Source organism: Leptonychotes weddellii, chromosome 8, assembly GCF_054177405.1.
Source record: "Leptonychotes weddellii isolate Sample4059 chromosome 8, ASM5417740v2, whole genome shotgun sequence".
NCBI classification, from domain to species: Eukaryota; Metazoa; Chordata; class Mammalia; order Carnivora; family Phocidae; genus Leptonychotes; species Leptonychotes weddellii.
The window spans coordinates 81,547,330-81,569,312 of NC_138376.1; the positions used below are offsets into that span (position 1 = coordinate 81,547,330).

The 21,983-nt window shown below is 41.4% G+C and overlaps 1 protein-coding gene across 3 annotated transcripts in view; it reads left to right on the top strand.

The window, feature by feature from the left end:
- Positions 1-21,983, top strand: part of SOBP (sine oculis binding protein homolog) — a 162,332-nt gene that overhangs the window by 88,685 nt on the left and 51,664 nt on the right. For 2 of the 3 annotated variants that reach the window (XM_081828752.1, XM_081828753.1), the window contains one exon: positions 7,068-7,163. The exons of the other annotated variant lie outside the window; for it this stretch is intronic. In XM_081828752.1, the coding sequence (XP_081684878.1) occupies positions 7,068-7,163 (96 nt within the window). The remainder of the gene's footprint in view (positions 1-7,067; positions 7,164-21,983) is intronic. 3 annotated transcript variants of the gene reach the window in all.

Here is a 21,983-nt window from a genome sequence, read left to right on the forward strand (position 1 = left end):
AAATTCGTACTAACGTGAATTGAGCAGATGCCTGGGTCCAGAGACTGATGTTTCTGGATGCTTGCGGTGTCTCCGGAGCAGGGAGCCTGATGCCAGGCGGGAATCCTCTGTGCGAGAGAAAGCTCTCTACCCAAGCTGCGTGCACACACAATCCTGTCCACGAGCCGTGCAATTCTCTGCAATCTGACGTTCACTGACTTGCATATTTGCAGAGAAACAACTCATACTTAAGGGGATCCATTTAGAGAGGCAGGTAATTCAGGGTGGAGAAAAACAACATTTCTGGGTCTTAGCTTAAGAATCCATCCAACATATACATACAGGTTTCTTCGTTGTACGAGGTACTCTGCTGAGCATGGGGGGCTTCATACATTTTCCGTTAAGCAGTTTCCAGTCTGGTAGGGAAGATCAGACAGGAGTCATAACCAAGATGAGTTACACCAAGGAGTCCCAGACTGACTTGGGGCACTAGGACTAGGTGAGGTGTCAGAAATAGGGAGCAAGGCACCGGGTGGGTTAATCTGGAATGGAATTTGGGGATGAGAATTTGTTAGACAATGACCCGAGGTTAGAGTGGGAGGCAGAGGAGAGAAACATGTGGACAAAATGATTATTGGCCAAAGTCCAAATTGAGTACAAGATCTGCAGTGAGGCTAAGAGTCTAGTGTCTAACCGGGTGGGAGGGGCAGGTGTGGGGCAGAAGTGCATGGAATAGCCAGTGAAGGTCCAGGGGGGAGGCAGGAGTGATCAGAGAGCTCTGGCAGAGGCCTGCTGAGACTTAGGTATGGAGATGACTTCTGGGCTTCAGCGGCAGGACACCCATCTCTGGGGACTGGAGTGCAAGGCAGAATGTCCAGTTGCTAGGGTTGAAGGATTGGAGTTCATTCACACACTCACTAATTCACTCACCACTTATGGAGCCTTTATAATATGCCAGACAGTAGATGAGGCTCTAGAGATTTACAGCTGAACAGAACACCATTTCTGCACTCAAGGACCTCACAGATTAGTGGGGAAGACAAACACGTAGATGGTCATAATGCAATGCAATGGATGGAATGGATATACACACACGCACCACACACACAGACACACGCGCGCACGCACGCACCTGTGTGCAGTGGGGTACAGAGCCCAGGTTAGGACCAGGAGGAAGAGGTCTGGAATGGCTTCCTAAAGGAGCTACAGTCTGAATGAATGCTGTATAAGAATTTTCCAGGAGAAGTCAGGAGGACAGATGAAATCCAGTTTTACAAGCAGAAAATGGAGGTAAAGGACAGGAATCCAGTTGAGGGGAACTGGGCATTCAGTCATGAGGAGCTGGGCCACCGAGATGAGTGTAACTGGGTCGTAACTCAGTGGAAGCCAGAGCTACTCCGTGGGCCTCCCTGCATTATTCTAGCCCAGGGCCAGCACGGGCTGAACTTTACCGAGGGGCCCAGAAACCAGGCTGACCTTTATGTCAAGTTCACAAGGATGTTCACAGCACACTGAAAGGCAGGCCACATGAGACGGTTGAAGTTTATTCCTCTCTGAGCCTCCTCAAGAGAAACGTATGTAGGCATTTGACTCAGGAAGGAGAGACCAGACACAGGACATTAGAAAATGAAATTCTAAGAGTTTTCAGAAGTGGTGTCCCTGTGCTTTTATCTTGACTTTTGAAAATAAATTCTATTACTTTTGGTTTGCAAAATGAGTTCTAAAATATCAAAAGTTTTTCCCTGCAACTATTCATCTCTAAACTTACTCCCACAAGTTTGAGATGCACTGTTTTTGACATCCTCGAGTCTGGTAGCGACACCACATGTGCGAGCTGACAGGTTCTACATCTGCTGGGGCCCTGGAAGGCTGAGTCTGGAGGCTCAGCTGCACCCTCCCCAGCTCTGGCTCCAGGCAGAACCTTCTCTTGTTTTCCGAAGAAATTTTGAAATCACAGTGACGCAGAGGTGTATACTCCCGTTCATCACAGGGAGTTATTAACTGGGAAGCCTAGTTATCTTTCCACTTAAATGGCAACAGTGTTAACCTTTTTGTTGAGTCAGAAATATCTCACTTTTCTGGGGTAGGCCTGTGAAGCTGTTTTTAGAATGTTCCACATTTTCTAAGGGAGTCCTCCAGAGGAGAAAAAAAAAATGCTGAGCTTGCTTGCATAGGCACTTGACACCAAAGCTTTGGCCCAAAGGAAGAAGTGAATTCTTTGAAAGAGAACTAAAGATTGCTGTATGTAAGAACCAAAATAAAAAAGTGAATTAGTGATGATCCACAGGGAAAGAGGTGGATCCGAAGTTTGTTTAAGCCAGAGATTTTATTTTTATTTTTTTTATTTTTATTTATTTTTTATTTTTTTTAAGATTTTATTTATTTATTTGAGAGAGAGAGTGAGAGAGAGCACATGAGAGGGGGGACGGTCAGAGGGAGAAGCAGACTCCCTGCCGAGCAGGGAGCCCAATGCGGGACTTGATCCAGGGACTCCAGGATCATGACCTGAGCCGAAGGCAGTCACTTAACCAACTGAGCCACCCAGGCGCCCGGATCATAGCATTTTAGAAAGCTATCAAGAATTTTAAGATTATTTAGTCTCATTTCTTTACAAATGAGAAAACCAGAGCTGTTAGAGGTTGTCATGACCATAGTCTCACAGCAAAGACAAGCCTCACAGCAAACTGCAAGACAGTAATCCAGATCTCGTGACTGAGTTACTGCATTTTCTTTTTTTTTTTTTAAAGATTTTATTTATTTTATTTTTGAGAGAGAGAGAATAAGAGAGAGCACATGATAGGGGGGAGGGTCAGAGGGAGAAGCAGACTCCCTGCCGAGCAGGGAGCCCGATGCGGGACTCGATCCCGGGACTCCAGGATCATGACCTGAGCCGAAGGCAGTTGCTTAACCAACTGAGCCACCCAGGTGCCCAAGCCAGAGATTTTAGAAGTAGAGAGGCAAATAGTCTAAATTTCTCGCACAATCTAATATTTATTCAAATGGTAGGCACAACATGAAAATGGATGCATGACTGTCAGCAAGATGGGGAAATCCCCTTGCAGTTGAAACGAAGGATTTTTATTTCTATTTTATGGCAAGAAGTGGAGCCTTCTTAGAATAATAGATAAAAAATGTACCTTTGGTCTGACAATCGTATTTATAGTAAAATGTAAGAAAAAAAAATAGCTTCCCATTTGCTTTTCCCCATAGTTGGCATAAATATCCAGCATATTAGTCAGAATAAAGCTGTTGAGAATAAGACACATGGAGAGAATTAGTTCATCATGTATCTTGGCATTCCTTCTGTCAGAACTGGTCACTCCAGAACAAAGTCAGACATCAACACAGGTCTCCTGGCCCCAGGAAATGCCAAGAGCCAGCAGTGGGGTGGTCTGCCCCAAGACAGGCAGTTAGGGAACTCATTGTCCACGGAGAATTTAAGAACAATAATAAAACCAGCTAAAAGTCATTCTGCTTCATGTTATTACTGTGGCTGGAGATGTTGAGTATCTGCAGGGTTTGCACACCCCTCCCTGCCTGCCTCAGTACGCCATTGTCGGCCACCCCAGATGGGGCAGAGGCAGAAGAAGGCACTGGCTTCAATATATAACAGACTATAAAACGTTCTAAAATGATTCTACATGTAGGGTAAGGAAGCTTGTAGGATTTTGTCTAACATCACCATCGAGTTGCGGGAAATGAAAATAGAGCTCATTCCCACAGAATAATTACTGTGCACCGAGCAGTGGCAGGGCCTGATGGTCCAATGGTGAGGAACCAGGCACCATCCCTGCCCTTAGGAAGTGTGCAGTCCTTGGGTGGTGGTGGGGGGGACAACATAAAAGTACACCTGTGTCCAGTCTAAGAGAGGGCAGGTGGGGATTTTTGACTTGGTTAGAGAGATTCAGAAAGACCTTTTGAGGAACTGGTCTAGTAGTCCTTCCAAGATTAGTTGTCATGCCAGGGACTAAAATAAGGAATTTTTTGCCTGCAAGCAGCTAGTCACGTCCTCTCTCGAATCTTTAGAATAAGAACCATCTCAAGGGCCATATCCTACATCCTCTTAGTTGTTGCAGACTGGTTCAGTCCAGTGAGGTTGGGACGTGGTTAGAGAACATTCTGCCAACACTTTGCCAAGGGCCTCCTCTCTATACCCCTCCTCTGGGCATGCTCCTTAGATCAGTGGTTCTCAGCCCTGCTTGTACATTACAGTCCCCTGAGAGCTTTTTAAAAAAAACACCCATGTCCAGGCCCCACCCTGGTCCATTTAAATCAGAGTCTTGGAAAAGTCGGGCGGAAGGGGGAGGACATGCTCCAATGTTAAAAAGCCACCCCAGATGACTCTGGCATGCGGTTGAGGAGAGAACTACTGCCTTCGATGAATGCACTTAATTTCACTTGGTCTAGGAAGAGTAATTTTAGATTTTACTCTAAAAAAGAACTTCAGAATACAAAAGGAATTACTTTGGCAAGAGGTGGGTGAGTGCTTGTGTCTGCACATACACGTGAGGGGGCTGGCGCTTGGTCTCCGTGCGTGTGGTGTGCTTTCCAACTCGGTGGCATGTGGTGGAAATGCAGGATGAACTGTCTTAGACTTTGGAATCAGAGGCAGACTGTTCCAAGGACCATGGAGTTTGATGCAGAGGCAAATATACGGCTCAATAAAGAAGCAGATTTCTGGCTTTCTCTCTTCACTTCCAATTCTCCCAGACTCCCTCTCCTTTCTCTTCCTCTGCTGCTTTATTCAACCTCATAAATTAATAGGCTTTATATGAAGTCTTTAGCTCCTTTAAGGAAGCACCTTCAAATCTTACACTATGGGATTTTTTTTTTTTTTGTCCTTTAAAAATATAAAAAGGATTGTGATCACCTTACATGTAAGTGGGATGGATGTATTTTTGCCACCAATGTTGAAAATATCCCCAGGCATCTGGTGTGTATGAATGTGTACACATAGTACATGCATAATAAACATATTCCACCTTATGAATATTTATACACAAGATACATATATATTGAATATAGACATATATATGTAAATAGTAGCCCTCGTAAACTATACGCTAAGTGTGTTTCCAAGCATATGTATCATACTGCATCAGGAATATAATAAACCTACCACCAAGTTTAGCATATTTTGAGGTGGCATTTTCTGCAGAGTTGTTTATGGTAGGGTCTAGTTACTATCCATGTATGTTTTTTTTTTCCCATCACTTCAGTGTTTGTTAAGTACTAACTAAAAGTAAGGCGCTGGGCATGGCAGAATTAAGAAAGATGAAGTAGATGAGGTCCCTGCCCTCAAGAGACCTCGCAGAGTGGCTTAAAATGCACTTACAAAGAATCGAAGATGTAACATTGTTCCTACCCACTGATATCTTACTGTTTTTCCTCCAGCTGCCTTTTTTATATACTCCACTTTAAAGTGGGCCCCATTTAAGACTCTATTGGCTTAGACCCCGATGTAGCTGCAGCCTAGAGCTTGACACTGTGAGAAGGAACATCACTGGTTTCAGTGCCTGCATAACCACCAGATGCGAACGATGCTTACACTTTCTGTCCCATGTAGTCCAATCCTGTAATGGCATTTTTTAAGTTACTCTGACTTGGCAGGGGGGAAAAAAGGTGTCATGAAAAGGCACCGAATCCCAGAGGTGTTCATAAATTTCAAAAATGAAACCAAAACAGACTTCTCCCACCGACTTCTTGTAACCCAGATATCCCTGCCCATGACATTCCATTTCCAAATTCCATCCGGTTCCCTCCCTGTAATAAGTGGCAGAAGCCTTTATTAAAGACAAGCTATACCTCCTAAAATGGACAAAATCTGGATCCATTTCTAAAATGACAGTCCCCAGTCTAGCAGAGGAGCTCTGAGTGATACTTGTCAGCGGGCAAATTTCACTCCATGAAAGGAAAAACAATACACAAGGGCTGTCATCACTGTGCTACAGACGTAGACACATTGTTTTCTCCCCCCTCCATCCATACATCACAACAGGTAGTTCTCAGCTGTTTCCTTGGTGCCAGACATACATTTTATCTAAAGAGACAGCAGACAGAACTACCTGCTGCTTCCTGTGCGGCTCTCCCTGTGTTTCTCTCCTTTTTCCTACTTCACTTGGGCTTTTTAAAATCAGCTGGCAGGGAGCCAGGAGCTCATCATTTTAATGCAGTGCAAAATGGAATATGCATAATTATATGCAAGCCATATGTGAGGGAGACAGCTCAGCTGTGAATTTCAGGAGGCCAGGAAAGGGAGAGCAGTTAGGGCTAAGATGAGATGAGAGCAGAGCGGGGTGCAAGTGTCACCCAAATGAATGGTTTAATGAGTGTGTTGCAGACACGCCTCCTCTCACCTACCTCTCCCTCTCTCCAACTCCAAACCAGAGACTGATGGAGATTAGGAAGAGAAGACTGTATGCAAGCGGTATTGCTAATGGGTTCTGTTAATGTCTCCATTTAAACTTCAGCTTTCTTAATTAACAGTGTAGATCAAAATAACCAGTAACTTTTAATGCAGCTTCTTAATTAAATCTATTTTTTTTACTGCATTCAATTGAAGAATCATTGTTCTTACTAGATCATTGCTCCTTTCAGATCTTTATTTAAAAATCAAGGGGAATCAGTTTATCTTTAATAGTATTACAATGCAAAATATAACGATGCAAATTGCTTTTCTTATGGCCTTGCTATTAGAATTTTTTTAAAGTGCATTATCTAGAGATTGCTTAAGCATGCCAAAAAGTTTAAACACGTACGTATGTCATATAATCCTAAATGTGCAACGAAAAGTCACTGGAAGATCGAAGTGGTGGTAATTTCCAACAAAATTACTTGATTTTGGTTTGCTTCATATCATTTAAAATATTACACCACGATGAATTTGCATGTTCAAACCAAACTATGTAAAGAAAAATAAATCCCAAATTTTGATATCTAAAAGGCGTACTGCGTATTTAAACAAACTTCTTAATAATGTTGTTATTTCTGGATTCCCGTTTGTTTAATGATCTGAGCTGTTATGCTTTTAGCTTTTTTTTCTTCCATTATTTGTAAGTCCCTAAATAGGCCATTATATTTCCCTTCAGGCTAGAGATGAAGATGGACATGCTGAAAATTTTCCCCAGCAGCACTATGCTAAGGAAACTCCAAGGCTTGCCTTCAAGAATAACTGCGAACTACTTGTAAGAATAACATACTTACAACAAGTCTAGAATGTTACTTTAGCACAGTGAAAACAGTTTTTGAAAGGGTTTGTTCATTATTACATAATTTATGAAGTATTATAGTTTTTCTGTATAGAGTTCTAAATGCTAATTCTGATATCACTGAATATGAATTATAAGATCTCAAATTGTTTGCAAATCTTTTATATCTGATTATAGAGCTTGGATGGCCCTGTCTTTATTAGCTTGTTTTGTATAGTAGTTTATAACCAGCCATTTGGAGAATGGCTAGTAAAGTTAAAAATACAGAGAAAGACAGTTGATATATGTAGCTTGGAAAAAAACAATCCCACCTCCACTCCTCCTCCTACTTCCTAATTGTACACTATTTTAGGAGACAACATGGTAATATTTTGTTCTGCTAGGAAAGATAGCAGAGTTGACACGCAGTACTCCCTTTAGAATTCAAGTATTCCTACACTCTCTTGCCAAACTCAATCAGGCACTTTCTGCTTTTCTATGTAGGAGAAGTCAAAGCAGCGACAGGATGCAGGGATGTTTACAAGTCGTGAGAGAGAGGATATCAGCTGTGACAGGGACTCTGTTCCAATGCAGGGTTAATTTGCTGTTCATTTTAGCATTTACAGCAAGACAAGATGAAAAGCAGGCAGGAATGCCTATTATATTTCTATTAAATGAATCTGTTGGGACCTAATGTTCTTGATTAGCTTTTGAAAATGAGTGCTCCGCAATGCATTTTCTGTTTACCTAAAGTAAACAGAGAATGAATAGTCATTTATTTAGAGATTTAAACACTGCTTTTGAAAATGAAGCTTTATGAGGGATCTAGCTATGTTGTCCCTAAATGTTCTTTTCTCTTCAGTTGCATTAAAGCAAAAACATTTGCTCCAACTAAATGAAAACACTGAAAGAGAATGAGGATGCTCAGTTGTTATATTCTGAGGTAGTCTCATTTCTATTTCGTTTTTTGGCCGAACACAGTTCAGCTCTGCCAGGTCTCCGCATTAGGAAAGCCCACTTGTAACAGTCTTTGGACTTAGCTCTGATACCAACTGTTCATTAAAAACAAGGTGTCCAAAGAGCAGGAGAAGAGAGAAAAATGCCGTTCTTACCCATCCTAGCCGCAGCAGCTGGATGTTGCCAGTGAGAAACGCCTTTCCCCGCTCCACAGACTGCATGGTTACAATAGCGCCACTCACTCTGTGTCCTGTCCCTTGACCCACCAATCCGCAGGCCAGTTTGCTGCTTATACATGCAATTTTTTTTTTTTTCTGAAAATTCAGCTCACCTTATATTTTATCTTAGGGCTCTTCAACTTCCAGGCCTGTTAGCGTGACCTATGTTGGGGGAAACTTTTTTCATTCATTTCCGTTTTAGTATTTCACCTATGACTATGGTTATCCAGCAGAAGACCCTAGGCTGTGGGCCATTTATACTATGTTTTGGTATCAAAATGCATTGGGGAGTATCTTATTTCTTCTTAGAGAAATTGTTAAAAGTAATATGCCATATTTGATTTTTTAAAAAAATATTTATTGGTAAAATGAACATGCTTGAGTCCTGGTTGTGGTCAGTTTATATAGGAGGAAGTAAGACATACATGTGAACATCTTTTCCAGCTATCTTTAGAGAAAATATATGTTTAATCACTGCTATGCTTAAACACAATATTGTGTTAGCAGTAGTTTTGAGAGATTGGTATAATCTTTGTCCTTCTCGTCGCTGTTAGAAATGCTTTATTTTCATCAGCATACTTTTCTGTGATAAAGGAAAAAGGAGAGTAAAGAGAAAAAACAAGTAAGCTTATTTCTCCAAGGAGAAATTTAATTTTTTCAACTGCAAGAGAAACAGTGGTGTTTGGCTGGTTATGAAGCCCGGAGAAGTTATGTTTCTATATGAAAGAGACTTGTACATTCTTAAGAGAGAAATAGGAAGTCCTTGGAGTTTTCTTAGTGCAGCTTAGAGCAAATTTTTAAAGACTTCAGGAAAAAAGATTGCAAGTCCCACTCCAAAGTGCTTTCTTAGCTTAAGAGCCATCTTGCATAATTCCCTGCAGCAAGAGCAGCGGTGTGTTTAGAAAGTGGAGGAACCCCGTGGGGGATGCCGATGGCCCTTGGGAGAAAACCCTGGGGCCACAGGTTGCTTCTAGGCTCCCAGCGATCAGGACACAGGGCTACGCAGCTAACCCTCTGGACCACAGGGGCTGACAGAAAGTGCCCTGGCCAGGTAGCTTGGACCTTGCCTCAGACTTTATTAGTGACTGTTTATTGTCTCCGCCCTCTTCCCCACACCCCCAGCCTCTGCTTCTTGGAAGAGGGTTAAGTAACCTAAACAGAAGCAAAGCAAAATCCATGCCTGGAATGCACAAGGATGTGTAATCAGAAGGCACTGACAAACAAAGCATTGGCTGATAGAAAAATCTGCTGTGCAACTGGAGACTCCTGTAGGGTATTGATTTTTCCATTTAAATCCCAAACTGTGATATGTGCCTTCACACTTAATGTACAACACAGATGACTAGATATTTAGCTTGGTGGCCAAGATTCTTTGGTTGATGATTGTGCAGCAGCTTCCTTATGCTTTTTATTAATTTTGAAAATGCAAGGCTGTCAAGATGAGTGACATTAGATAAAGCTTGAGACTGTTTGATATAACACAATTCAGTGTAGCCCCATCTACCTCTTCATAGATAGGTACACATGCACACACACACACACACACACACACACACACACACCCCAGGATATTTTACTGGCAGAGCTAAATCTATGACCAAGGCAAATAACCTTCAATAAAAGAAGCTATAGAAATTCACATCACATTAACACTCCAGGAACACAGCTTGTGGGAGTCCAGAAGAGGGAACATTTAGAGCCAGGCGCAGGTGACTAGCCTCTGCCCCAAACTTCACCTCCATTGCTGGTCCCTTTACCATTATTGCCTCATTCTTTGGGGACTAGAAGGCCTTCTCTCCTCTTCTTTTCCTCAGTTACAATGCTCATATTCATATATGAGCTATAGGGAAAGGAGGACCTTTATCATATTATGAGCTCACACCTCATCATCCAGGACCTTCTCAGTTCTTAAAAGCCAGCTGGGAGTAAGACCTTGCAGAAATACAGCAGAAGCTGGGTCCTTAGAGGGAGAAGACCTGTAGCTAAAAGAAGAGGAATGTTGAGAGGGTTTGGGGGAAGGAACTGAAGGCACCCAAGCCTACTCCCAAGGTGTTCTCAAGACCAGTCCAGAGAGCATCACTGCATTCAGGAAGGAGGTCAAAAATATAATCAAAGAACAGCAACAACAACCTCGTGTAATTGGGTTGGGAAGAAAGCAGATTTAGGAAGTCTGAAAGGAGAAATAAGAGTAAGGAAACTCAAGGGGGAAATCAGCCTGTTTTTCCTCAGTTCCAGATTCCCAAGTCATCACCGAGACAAAGTCTGACTCCCTTTGGCTTTTCCTAGGGCTGTCAGGGGTGGGAGTTTTACAGAGGGTGGGGGAAGGAGTCCACAGCTGGGAGGCTACATAAGAATAGCATCAGGGAAGAATTCCTTCTGGTCACTTAGAATGCCAGTGTAGGGAGAAGATGAAAACCATTTTAGTTTTGTGGCCTGTGAACAGAGGTGGTGGGGAGGAGAGATACTTAGGCAGATCATCTATGGGCTGATCTGTCCATCTCATTTCCTTGTGAAGGTAGACAAAAGTTGGGTTATAAACGTTGGACATGGTCCTTAGGCAGAACTGCTTTGTATTAATACATTGTTCAACTAGCAAGACATTATTGAGCATCTTCTGTATACATGGAATTGTACCACACAGTGCTTTTGGGGGACACGAAATGGAAAAAGGCACAGTCCCTTCTCTGAAGGAGCTTAGAATTCAATAGGAGGAACAGGCATATACCGTATTGTAGTCATCAGGAACGTGGGCTCTCAGGTCTTCCTGAAAGTTACAGTTTTGCCCCAGCCAGACTTTAACTTATGCTATATTACTCTGGTGGTGTCACTAAGGATCATAAGCACAAAGGCTTAAAATTTATGGTGACACATCTGGCATTACATCACAGTGGATCCTCTTAGACCTCTCTGAACCTCAGATCTTCATCTGTAGAGTGTGATAATAAAAGGTAATAACCTCAGAAGATATTGTAAGGCTTGAGAGCGATGACATATTTAAAATGCCTCGTACACAGTATGAATTAGCTGCTATTATGATTCTTCTTATTGCCATGATTGTTATCATTACACAGTTGGCTGTGCCCAAGAGAGCACCAGCAAAGTTCTGGAGTACAAAGGAGGAAGAGATTATTTCCAAATGTAGTAATTAGAGACTTAACAAAGGAGGAGGATACCTTTCACCTAGGCCTTCCATGGTTGGATTTTGATAGTTGGAGCCGAGGAAAGGGGGCATTCTAAGCCGAGGGAAATAGCGTGGCAAAGGCAAGGAGGTGGGAGAGTATAGACTAGGTGAGCCACCAGTAGGTGGCACCTGAGTTGACCGGAGTATAGAGTACCTGAAGGAGAAGGGGTTGAGCTGGCAAGCTGGTTTATTTGCACAGGTCACCATCGCTATCAGGTTTGGACTTCAGTAGCTCTACTTCATGGAAATTCCTAGTACTTCTGTGGATTTAAAAAAATTATTATGGAAAATCACTAGCATGCACAAGAGTAGAGAGGTGATGTCATGGACTCCCCTGTACCTATCACCTAGCTTCAACAACGATCAACTATTAATCTTGGCTTCATCTATCGCTTTATCCTGTACCCACCCCATCCCCCTTCTATTATGCTGAAGGACTGTAAACAAAGAAGCTTTTTTGCTTCTTTTTTGGTAAAGACTTTAGCTCCCCCACTTTTCTGGGTAGAAAGAATCTGTTGACACTGGTTAAATTGGGAATTGGAGCTTTGGGACTAAGTATGCATAAAACAAATGACTCTTGGTTATGCAGTGTGCTCTTGCCTCCCTCCTCAGTACAACCTTGCAAGTCTTGGACAATCAGATCTAGTTTAAAAAGCCCTGAAGGTAGAACAACACACCACAATGTCAGTAGTAACTTGGCCAGTGAGGGCCCTGGTTCTAAATGTATTTATTTAAAAATAAAATCAGATCTCTTTGCAACTCAGCCCAGCTCATGAGCATATGTTGGCCTCACAACATCAGCGAGGGGTAATTCTGGGGTTGTGGTCACATATTAGTTAGTGCTAGAACTTTTCTGCTAGATCATGGAGACTTAATGAGAACTGCCTACCCCCCCTCCCCCCGCCCTGAAAAGGTGATAGAAACAGCCACATTTCATTTGAAACTTGATGGGCTCTTCAAAATAGGTGTAATTAACCAAAGACCCTCCGCTTAACACTTGGTTTAACAGAAAGCTAGATTCATGCCCCTGCTCAGTTTGAAGTTAGCAGTTGCTTTGATGTTACAGCTGAGCAGCACAAAGCACTGAGAATGTAAATTCGTGGTGACACACTTGGACTTCCGTCACATCAAATAAAATATCATATGACATTTGTGTATGTAGTATGCCGTGTACCAGTTTCCCGAAATAGTCATTGTAACAGCCCCAAACACGTCAATGACCCAGAAAACCCCAGGGACCAGTTGCTATCTAGAGAGAGTGGGCCTCTCCCACCATTTCACACCCACCCTCCAGATCCCTTTAGTCTGGTGCTGTTTTGCCCCAAACTGGGCTCCTACAGTTTTTTGAAATACGTTTTAGAAAAATAGAACTTTTTAGAAAGAGAAGGACCAACATTAGACTAAGCAAGGGGCAGTTCCAATGGAGGTGGCACGGTGACGCCCTCCAGCAAGACCTCTCTTCTTGGGCAGAGGCAGAGGGGGTGTGTTCTGCTCGGGCTGTCGTGTTCCACCCACACAGCCCTCTGTTTCCGTAGGTGCTAGTGTTTCACGGGCTCTGGTTTTCTGCTTCCCTTTCTCGCCAGCCTCTTGGTTCCCTTGCTGCCGTACACTTATGGTTCGGAGCCTTCTTCTTCTCCTGTACAAAGACCCTCTGCGCCGCGGTAGACCATCTCCCTTCACTCCCCAACTAGGCAAACCCATTTCAACTCTCTCTTTTTAGTTTCTTTATTTGGGGGAGAAGCCACTTGGATAAGGGCTAGCGTTCCCCAGCTTCTGCGCTCGTATAAGGACATTTCTTGGGGTTAGGGACCCTCAATTTGATCGGGGACCCTCGATTTGATCGGAGACCCTTGGTCCTCGGCAGGCTCCCTTTTCCAAGCCATGGAGATCTTTGCCTTTCTGGTTTCTGGGTCATTGCACGGAAAGGTCAGAGGCATGACGGTTTGGTTTTCATGCTGACTTCCCACGCAGTACATCACAGTGGTTCTCAGAGCCAGAGAGAGGTGTGGAGGACCCTGTGTACTCCAAGGGAGACAGTGTGGTGTGGCAGATAAGAGTGGGTGTCCCAGTGCCTGCTCTGCACACCCCCGGCTGTGCAGCCGGGGCAAGCCCCTATCTGCCCTGAGCTTCAGTGTTGCTATCAACAAAGTGAGAATGAACAGTACGTACCTGATAGGATTGGCTTGAGGAGTAAATGGGATTATGTATAAAAGTATGCATCTTACAGTAAAAATTCAATAAATGTTAGCCTTATGACTAATAAAATGGAACTAGAAGGTGGCATTAGTTTAAACGAAATCTTAATGCAGATGCTGGAAGTACCTGCCCTTATTTTCTCACTAGAGTCTCTTCCCAGTTGGTTTGCATAGAAGCCCGTATGTAATATTTTAGCTTCAGAGAAACCCTTGAGCATCTACCCACTTGCCTATTTATGCTGAAGGCCCTAGAGATGCCTGTTGGCTGCATAGCAGATATTGCTGCTTTGTGAGTTACTGCAATATTGGAATACTTTTTTTGAAAAGAGAACTTTCAAAATATAGTATGGTGTTGTATTGAAGAGCTTGGACTCTTGAGCTAGACTGTTTGGTTCGGATTCAGGAATCTCCACTACTCCACCCATTGGCTGTGTGACCTTGGGCAAGTCACAGCATGTCCATGTCCTCGTCTGGAAAATGAGGACAATATCTGTCCAGTGGGATTGGTATGAGGTCCAAATGAATGAACAACCATAAGGTTCTTAGAACAGTATTTGGCAAACAGTTGGTACTCAATCAGTGTTGTTGTGATTATGATTACGATTATTTCTTCCAAGCCTGCTTCTTTTCAAACACATCATAGGATACCATACTTGGCCACATTCTCTAGCAATAGATTATCTGAAAGTCTTGGATGTGCACATTTGCATGCAAAAGCCACAAAATTTCCTTGTGAACAATGAGGAGGACAAGATATATTTGCAGATAATTCTTAGAGCTAAGCTTTTTTTTTTTTTAAATATAACCTCAGGAAGACTCTCTACATGATCCAAGACCCCTTCATCTTGCCCTACCATTTAGTAGTAAAATTGTTAATCTTGGAAGTATGCAACTAAGAAATTAAGTGCAAAGCAAAGGAAAAAATTTAATTTATACTTGGGAATATCTACAGTAGCAAATGGCTGTGGCTGTTAAGGAAAGGAGACAAGAAATCATCCTTTGTGGGGAGTCTCCAATATGCCAGCACTGTGCTTGGTCCTTATACACTTTCCTTTAGACCCTTCATTCTCCATAACTTTGCTAAACAGCAATTGTTATTTCCACTTTACAGGTGGGGAAGTTAAAATTCAGAGGTGTTATGTTCCTTGCAGTGGGGGTGGAAAGGGGATCCAATGAGCAGGTGCAGAGTCAAGGTTTGACCCATATCTCTCTGACCTTTGCTCACATCAAGACTCACTGCTGCCTTCTCAGGGTAGGGACCAGGTCTGATACACCCTTCCATTCCAGGGCTAGGGAAGGTATTCAATCTATACTGGTGGAATGAAGGAATTAAGAAATTAATTCAGAATCACTCTTTCTAGCTTCTTTATAGTAACAATTCTTTGGGAGAGTTCTGAAGCCAGAAAGAACACCTATGAGAATGTCAGGAAGGGGAATTTATTCAGAAAGGCCTGTAATGTTGGAGAATGCCCAACTGTATAATAAATTGTGGGGAAAGGAACCAAAGTACATGTTTTTTAGTTTGGTAGACTATAGAAAATATCTTTTTCAATATGATATAAGCATTTGAGTATATTATTTTTAAAAATCTGACAGCAATAGATTATGTATGATAAGTGCTATGTCTTCTTTTGAAGATTTGGATTCTTTTCATGATCAGTAAGGCCATTTAAAAAAGGGCTGATCCCTTTTGATTTAGTACTGTTTTATTCCTGAAAGGGAGCTGATCTATATCCTTCGAGATTTCTGACCATTACCCAGAGTCAGAGGATATGTCAGTCATATCCTCCCTCATTGCTTTAATTGCTAGAACTGAACAATTACCTAAAATACCAAAGAAAAGTCACCTCTGGTGGCTTCACAGAAACTCTCAGTCATATATCAAGCAAATCCAGAAAATCAGATTGGATATCAATCATCAATATAAAAGCACACAAGTAACCAGCCAGAACTAAAATTCATCATATTCAGTCACGTGTTTGGTTTATGGCTAGAAGAACAAGCTAACCAAATTCTCTTGGGAGAAAAAGGGAAAGGGTATGAAAAATATTTGGAGTTGAGAAGACTGACATATGTGAGTAATAAGGGAGGCAAGAAATTGGAGACGGTGATGTGGGGGTGATAGGGGACTGGTGAGAAGGAATTTTGAAAGGGAAGAAGGAAGATAAAAGCCCATGAGTAAGCTGCGAACGGACAGATTCAGGCAAACAAGAATCATTAAAAGAAAGTATTTTCTCATGGCATTTGGCTTGAAGTCTCTTTCATAATCACGTATTTTGTACACTTCCCAGTCTTCTGGTCTGAGATGTCAGGCCTTCCTGGAGGGATCTCTTCTCCTACTGCATGACCACATACAACCAGGAGAGGAGCCTCTATTTAAGTCCTGATGAGGCTCCCTTTGGCTGAGAGCTCTGTGGGGGAGGAGCTTTCTCTTCCCTCACTGTGTCCCTGAGCTGGCGCTTGCCCACAGCACATTTCATGGATTGTAAAATGCATTTTCTCCCCCTACCAGTTTAACATCTCAGAAATGGGATTGCAGATTATAGTTGGTGACCTGTCATTTTTTTAATTGGCAGTGTTTTTCCCTGGGAGTGGTATAAAATAATGGTATCTTAACAACCGATGATGATGTAGATTCCATGAACTGTGGAGGTCGGTGCTCGATGATTATTTGTTTAATGAATGCATGTAGTAACATATCCCCCTGGCTCTAGTTCAGGTAAAAGCGAAATGCTTACGGTTGGCTCTGGATTGTGCATCGGCCACTGACAAGTTCAAGTGGGGAGCGGCTTGTGGTCGTCGCGACTGAGCATGTTACTGCTGTATACTTTCCCTTCAGTGGAGCTGACAGATGGCTTGTTCATTTTCTCAAGCAAAATGTTGAACCAGTTAAGACAGACCCTAGATAAGCCAGGTTTAAAATAATAAGCACAACTTTTCCCTTAATTATCCATAAAATTGCTTAATGTTCTACCATGGATTGCACATCCACCAATATTTCTCTTGAAAATTCATAAAGGTACATTGGTAGAAGAGCGATGATTTCTTTCTTTTTCCTGATAAAACACACTGTAGGTTACATTAGGATAAAGTATGTTTTTTATAAATCAGGAGGCCTTTACCCATCATCGTCACCATCACCAACATCTCCTAGAGAAGTTCCCAACCTACTTACACATGGGTGCATTTCCTACACTTCAAGTTTCATAATCCACATCCAGGATATCAACTTGTATAGGTAACGTTATACCCTTAACTTCATTATGTGAAATACTCTGCTATTTTATAGTGGTCAGATCTCAATATGGTTTGGTTTCATTTTCATGGAAATTTTGAATCTGATTTTGATATGGCAGCAGGATCTGTTACACACTTCTTTGTGTGAACAAAGAGGGGAAACCCATACAAACATTTTTAAGTGTCAAAGCCTGAGGTCGGAAGAGGGCAATATTTAAATATTGTTCACTGTGCTAGGATAATTAGCTTTACATGTAAAGTGTCCAGATTATTACAATATGTAAAATACTTGGAGAGCCTCTGTTACATATCCATTTCAATCAGTGGTGCTTTTAACTTCTAAATTGTCTGATAAATGTATGAGGAATTTTTGGCTTAGAGAAATATTTATATATTTGCCAGATACCTTGAATTTTGAAAATATGTGACATTGTTGCATATATATGTATAAAATATGCTATATGAAGGCAGATTGTTATATCCTATGTGGAAGTGTGGATACATATATAAGGGAAAATGAAAATAAACTAGAGCATTACAGAAGTGCTTATCAGCCTGTGGCATTTAACGTATCTCATTTATGCAGTATTTTTTCTATAATAATTTGATGTTTACATTTGAATACATAAAATAAATAACATAGAAAAATAAAGTTGTAAGGAAATATTTATTTTCATTTTTCCTTAGCATTTTGATTTTTAGACAGTGTTCTGACTGTCGTCCAATCAGCCAGGTTGGAAATTGAGCTATAGCAGTGGAGACAGCCGGTCCTGATAATTCAAACCCAAAAGACCTTTTCTCAAGGGATATATTCTTCCTGGTTATTTTGGTCTGAACAGTTTCTTATATCTCTAATTTCTTCTTTTGTATACACTGCATGAAGACAACGTCAATAATGTAGTGCAATGTCTATAAAGATTTAAAACCTTTTTAAAAAATCTGGGTATTTAGTGTCATGGACACACATCTGAAAAAGGGGAATGAGTATGAGAGTAGGAGGTTATGATATGTGTGTGTGTGACCAAGATTTTGAAGACAGCTATCTTTCAGTTTCTCCAGTGCTGTGCTTAAAAGTCATGTGTTGCAGTGCAAACAACGTATAAAATGTGGATCCTTCTCATAAGGAGTTTATAAACAAACTGTCCTTATATGAACAATGAACTTCCAGTGAATAGCAAAGTGCCAGATGGGTGGTATGCTGATTAGAGAATAGAAATACATATTAAAGTATTCTGTATGCAATAAGGAAGTAAAGGGATGGGAAGAGATGGTAGGATGGAGTCATCAAGAGTAGATGTTCAGAGGAGGCGGGGCCTGGGCTGGTCCTTGGAGGGTGAGTGTGCAATATAAAGGTATCCCAGAGAAAGAGAAGACTGGGTGGGGAATGATGATGAAGGAGGTGAGCAGCGAGCACTTAGCGAGGGCCAGTTGAGAGGCTGCCGGACATGCCGGGTGAGAGGAGTTAACTTGGTAGGTTGTGGTCAGATAATAAAAACAGTGAGAAACAGGCAGCTAATTTCACATTTGGTGTTTTAGGATGTGGGGCTCTGTCATAGGTACCTGAGCCAGGAAGTACTATTATGAAAGCAGTGCTTTCACAGTTTGGAGGACGGGAATGGGGAGACTTCTGGAAGGTGGTTAGTACGGTCCAGGCACACGGTGATGAGGACAAAGGCTTCTCACAGCTGGAAAGGCAAGAGACTGCAAATGGCTGGCCAAAAATATTGGTCACCAAGTTCTTATGACCATGCTAATATAAATAACAGGCAAAGATTTCATCTCACGCCAATTTTCTTATAAATTTAGATTTTGGATAACAGTCTTAATTGAGTAAGTAGCTAGTTGTGGTCAGTGGCAAAAACAAGATCAAAGTAGAAGCAAGACCCTGACGTTTCACATATTTGCGATCCAGGATGATTCAGGGATCAGTGTGATTGGAACTGTAAAAATACAAACGGGAGGTTCTTAATTTTGGATTATTTAAAGAAGGGTAGAACCTCCATTAACAAGAATGTAATAGTCTCTTCCCTTAGAGAACAGCACAGAGGCAATGTGGTGTCTGTGCCCTGGACTCACATTGACTTGGTCCACTTCCTGGCTATGTGGTTACTAGCTTTGTAGTCTTGGGAAAGTCAGTTTCTGCATCTGTAAAACAGAAATAATAGCTGTTTAGGATTGATGTCAAATCTAAATGAGATAATACATATAAAATGCCTGGCATATAATAAGCAGTCAATAAAAGGTAACTAATAAAGGGAATAAAATCCCTCTTCGGTACTCAACTTTTAAGAGAAGGAAGGAAATGCCAATAAATAAAATCCACATGACTCTTCAGAATCCTTTTATTTATTTATTTATTTGAGTATAGTTGACGCAATGTTACATGAATTTCAGGTATATAACATAGTGTGGTTGGACAACTCTGCAGTATGCTATGCTCAACCACAAGTGTAGAATCCTTTTTTTTTTTTTAATGAAGACAAAAATCTTATACGTAGCTTTTGATTATATGGACCTGGCTTATTCTTCATACCTTGCATGTTCAGGATTCTAGAAGGAGAACTGGTATTTATTCAGGAATGACCCTAAAAATTTTAAAGATCTTCATCAAATAAAAAACAATTTATTAAATATATTGAGTTTACTAAGATAGAACATTAAATGAATATCAAATGGCTTTGGGGGAGAAAGTCTCATACAAAAAGGATATGCTATTTATTCCCTCAAATTAAAATTTTTATAATCCTACATTTCTAGTTATTCTAATTACCTGACCCTTTAAAACTCCACTTTTCTTTTGGAAATGAACACCATCACCCACTTCTTTGGCCATCTTCTTTATTCATATGCTTGTAAGTTTCAGAATATATCAAATTAGGCACATAATTATTGATTTGATAAATCAGTTTTCCTTTGGTCTGATTTAGCTGTCTGGAATATATTTGGGACCTGTTACAGTTGTAAAAATGGAAAACAAAGAAACAAAGTTCCAACACAGTGTGAGGAAAACCTCATTTAGTGAACACAAGAAAGCTGGAGAGCATGTTCCCTGGGCTAGAACTTCTCTTTGAAATAGTTGGGCTGCCCCTACACAGATTATCAAGGTTCAAGATTAAAATGAGCTGTGGGACAATAAATTGCCCATTACAACAGAAAAACATGCGAACAGAAAATGAGACCTAATGTCTTTCCTTGTGCCCTGATTTTTTTTCTTTCTGAGCCTAATATACCTAGTTAGTCTAATTTAGTTTTAGCTTTAGTTATGCTTTCTAAAATTACAGTGTGTGTGAGGATTGGAATTTTTTTCTTCCAACAGAAATGAGGGTATACATAAAATGCTTTTCTCCCTCCCGCTGGGAATGGTGAGTCACATATCTCCCTGCTCTCTCTCTGTGTCTAGTCAGTCGGCTGTGGAGATGCTTCTCACAGGGTCCATGATGGGGACCGGCAGCCTTGCAGCCTTGTATGTAGGAGACTGGCTCTCAACATCCTCAAAGTGTCAGCCCCAGCAAATAATAAAAGTGCAATCCCTTCTTTTTAAATTGTGCAACTAACCACACACAGTTATATTTAGATTTGGAAGTACAAGTTTTAAAAAAAATGTGGTTGAATCTACCGTTTTTTAAAAAAATGACCACAATACGTGGGTTTACATTTTCAGTTTTCTATTGCAAGAAAGAATTGACAGGACTATTAAGGATGCTGATGGTTAGAGCAGAAGCCTGGGAGTAGATGAAGGTTCTGGAATCAGTTCTCCTTCACTCTCAATAGCCATCATCACCATCTCTTTGGCTTATCCTGGCCAAGCATTAACATGTCTAATGTGAACTGTTTCCAAAAATTAAATAGGGAATTGTATGCAAGTGCCACACACTATCATGCTTTCTTCACATCCCACATTGTCGATTTCTTCCATCGTTCAGTCAGCAAACTCGTCATGAGTGCCTACTATGTGCAGGGCACCAGATCAGCCTGAGTGGGTACGAAATGGACTACGTTTTTGCAGGATTCCACTCCTCACTTCACAAGATCTTTCTACGTTTACTTTGTATTATATATATACACGATATAGATAGAGACTGCTATAAAGTCATCTTTAAAAAGCTTTGACTAGGTGCTCAAGAAATACTAACTGTAGGAATGAATGAACAAACCGTACCGGTGTGGCTCCCAGTTGGCACTTTTCCACAGCCGGCCCAGACGCCAAGTTCTCCCCTGTGTCTGGGGAGTTGTCAGGAATGTCTGGAATGCCGTGCATTGGCTGAGTTGAGTTCCTGTCTGACACATTTCTGAGTTGTCCAGTTGCCTGGGCAGAATGAACAGTGGCAGAAGGTGTGGAAGCCACTTACGGGTTCTGAGGACAATCTGTGGCCACTCCCTAAGCTATGGCATACCTCAACCTCTCCCTCCAACCCCAAAAACTCAGGTTTGTTTCCCAAACGAAAGAATAGAGCCTGGAAAGAATTTTCTCCAAATCACATTTAACTCCTTATAATTCATGTTTATGTTTGAATTTAACTACTAGAGAAGATAGCAAACGGAGTACTGAAGGCATTAGAGTGAAAAACAGGTATTTTTTTCCATTCCCTTTGAACTCTGTAGATTAAGATTTTAAGTGAAAGAATGACTTCAGAAACACCACTACCTTCCTAGGGTTAAGGGACACACTCATTCTGGCTAGTCTAGGATAGTCAGCAGAGGTTCCAGAATGCCTTCCCCCACCCACAACCCCCATTTCTTTCTCTTTTTCTCTCAGGTGATTTTCACACAAAATGTCAATGGGTCCAAGGTGTAGTTTTCTCTGGAACCCTCATTCTGCTGCATTGGTCCCACAGAATTGTCATACTTCTTTTTGAAATAGAACTACGCAAAGTCTTGGATTTTATTACAGAATTTAATACCAATAATTACTTAAAATTTAATGAATTTCACTACTGACTTAATTGCTTTTGAGTAGTTCCACTTAACTTATTAAAGAGAAGCAAGGACATATTCATTTAATGAGCAGCAGAAGTCTTGCCCTCACATC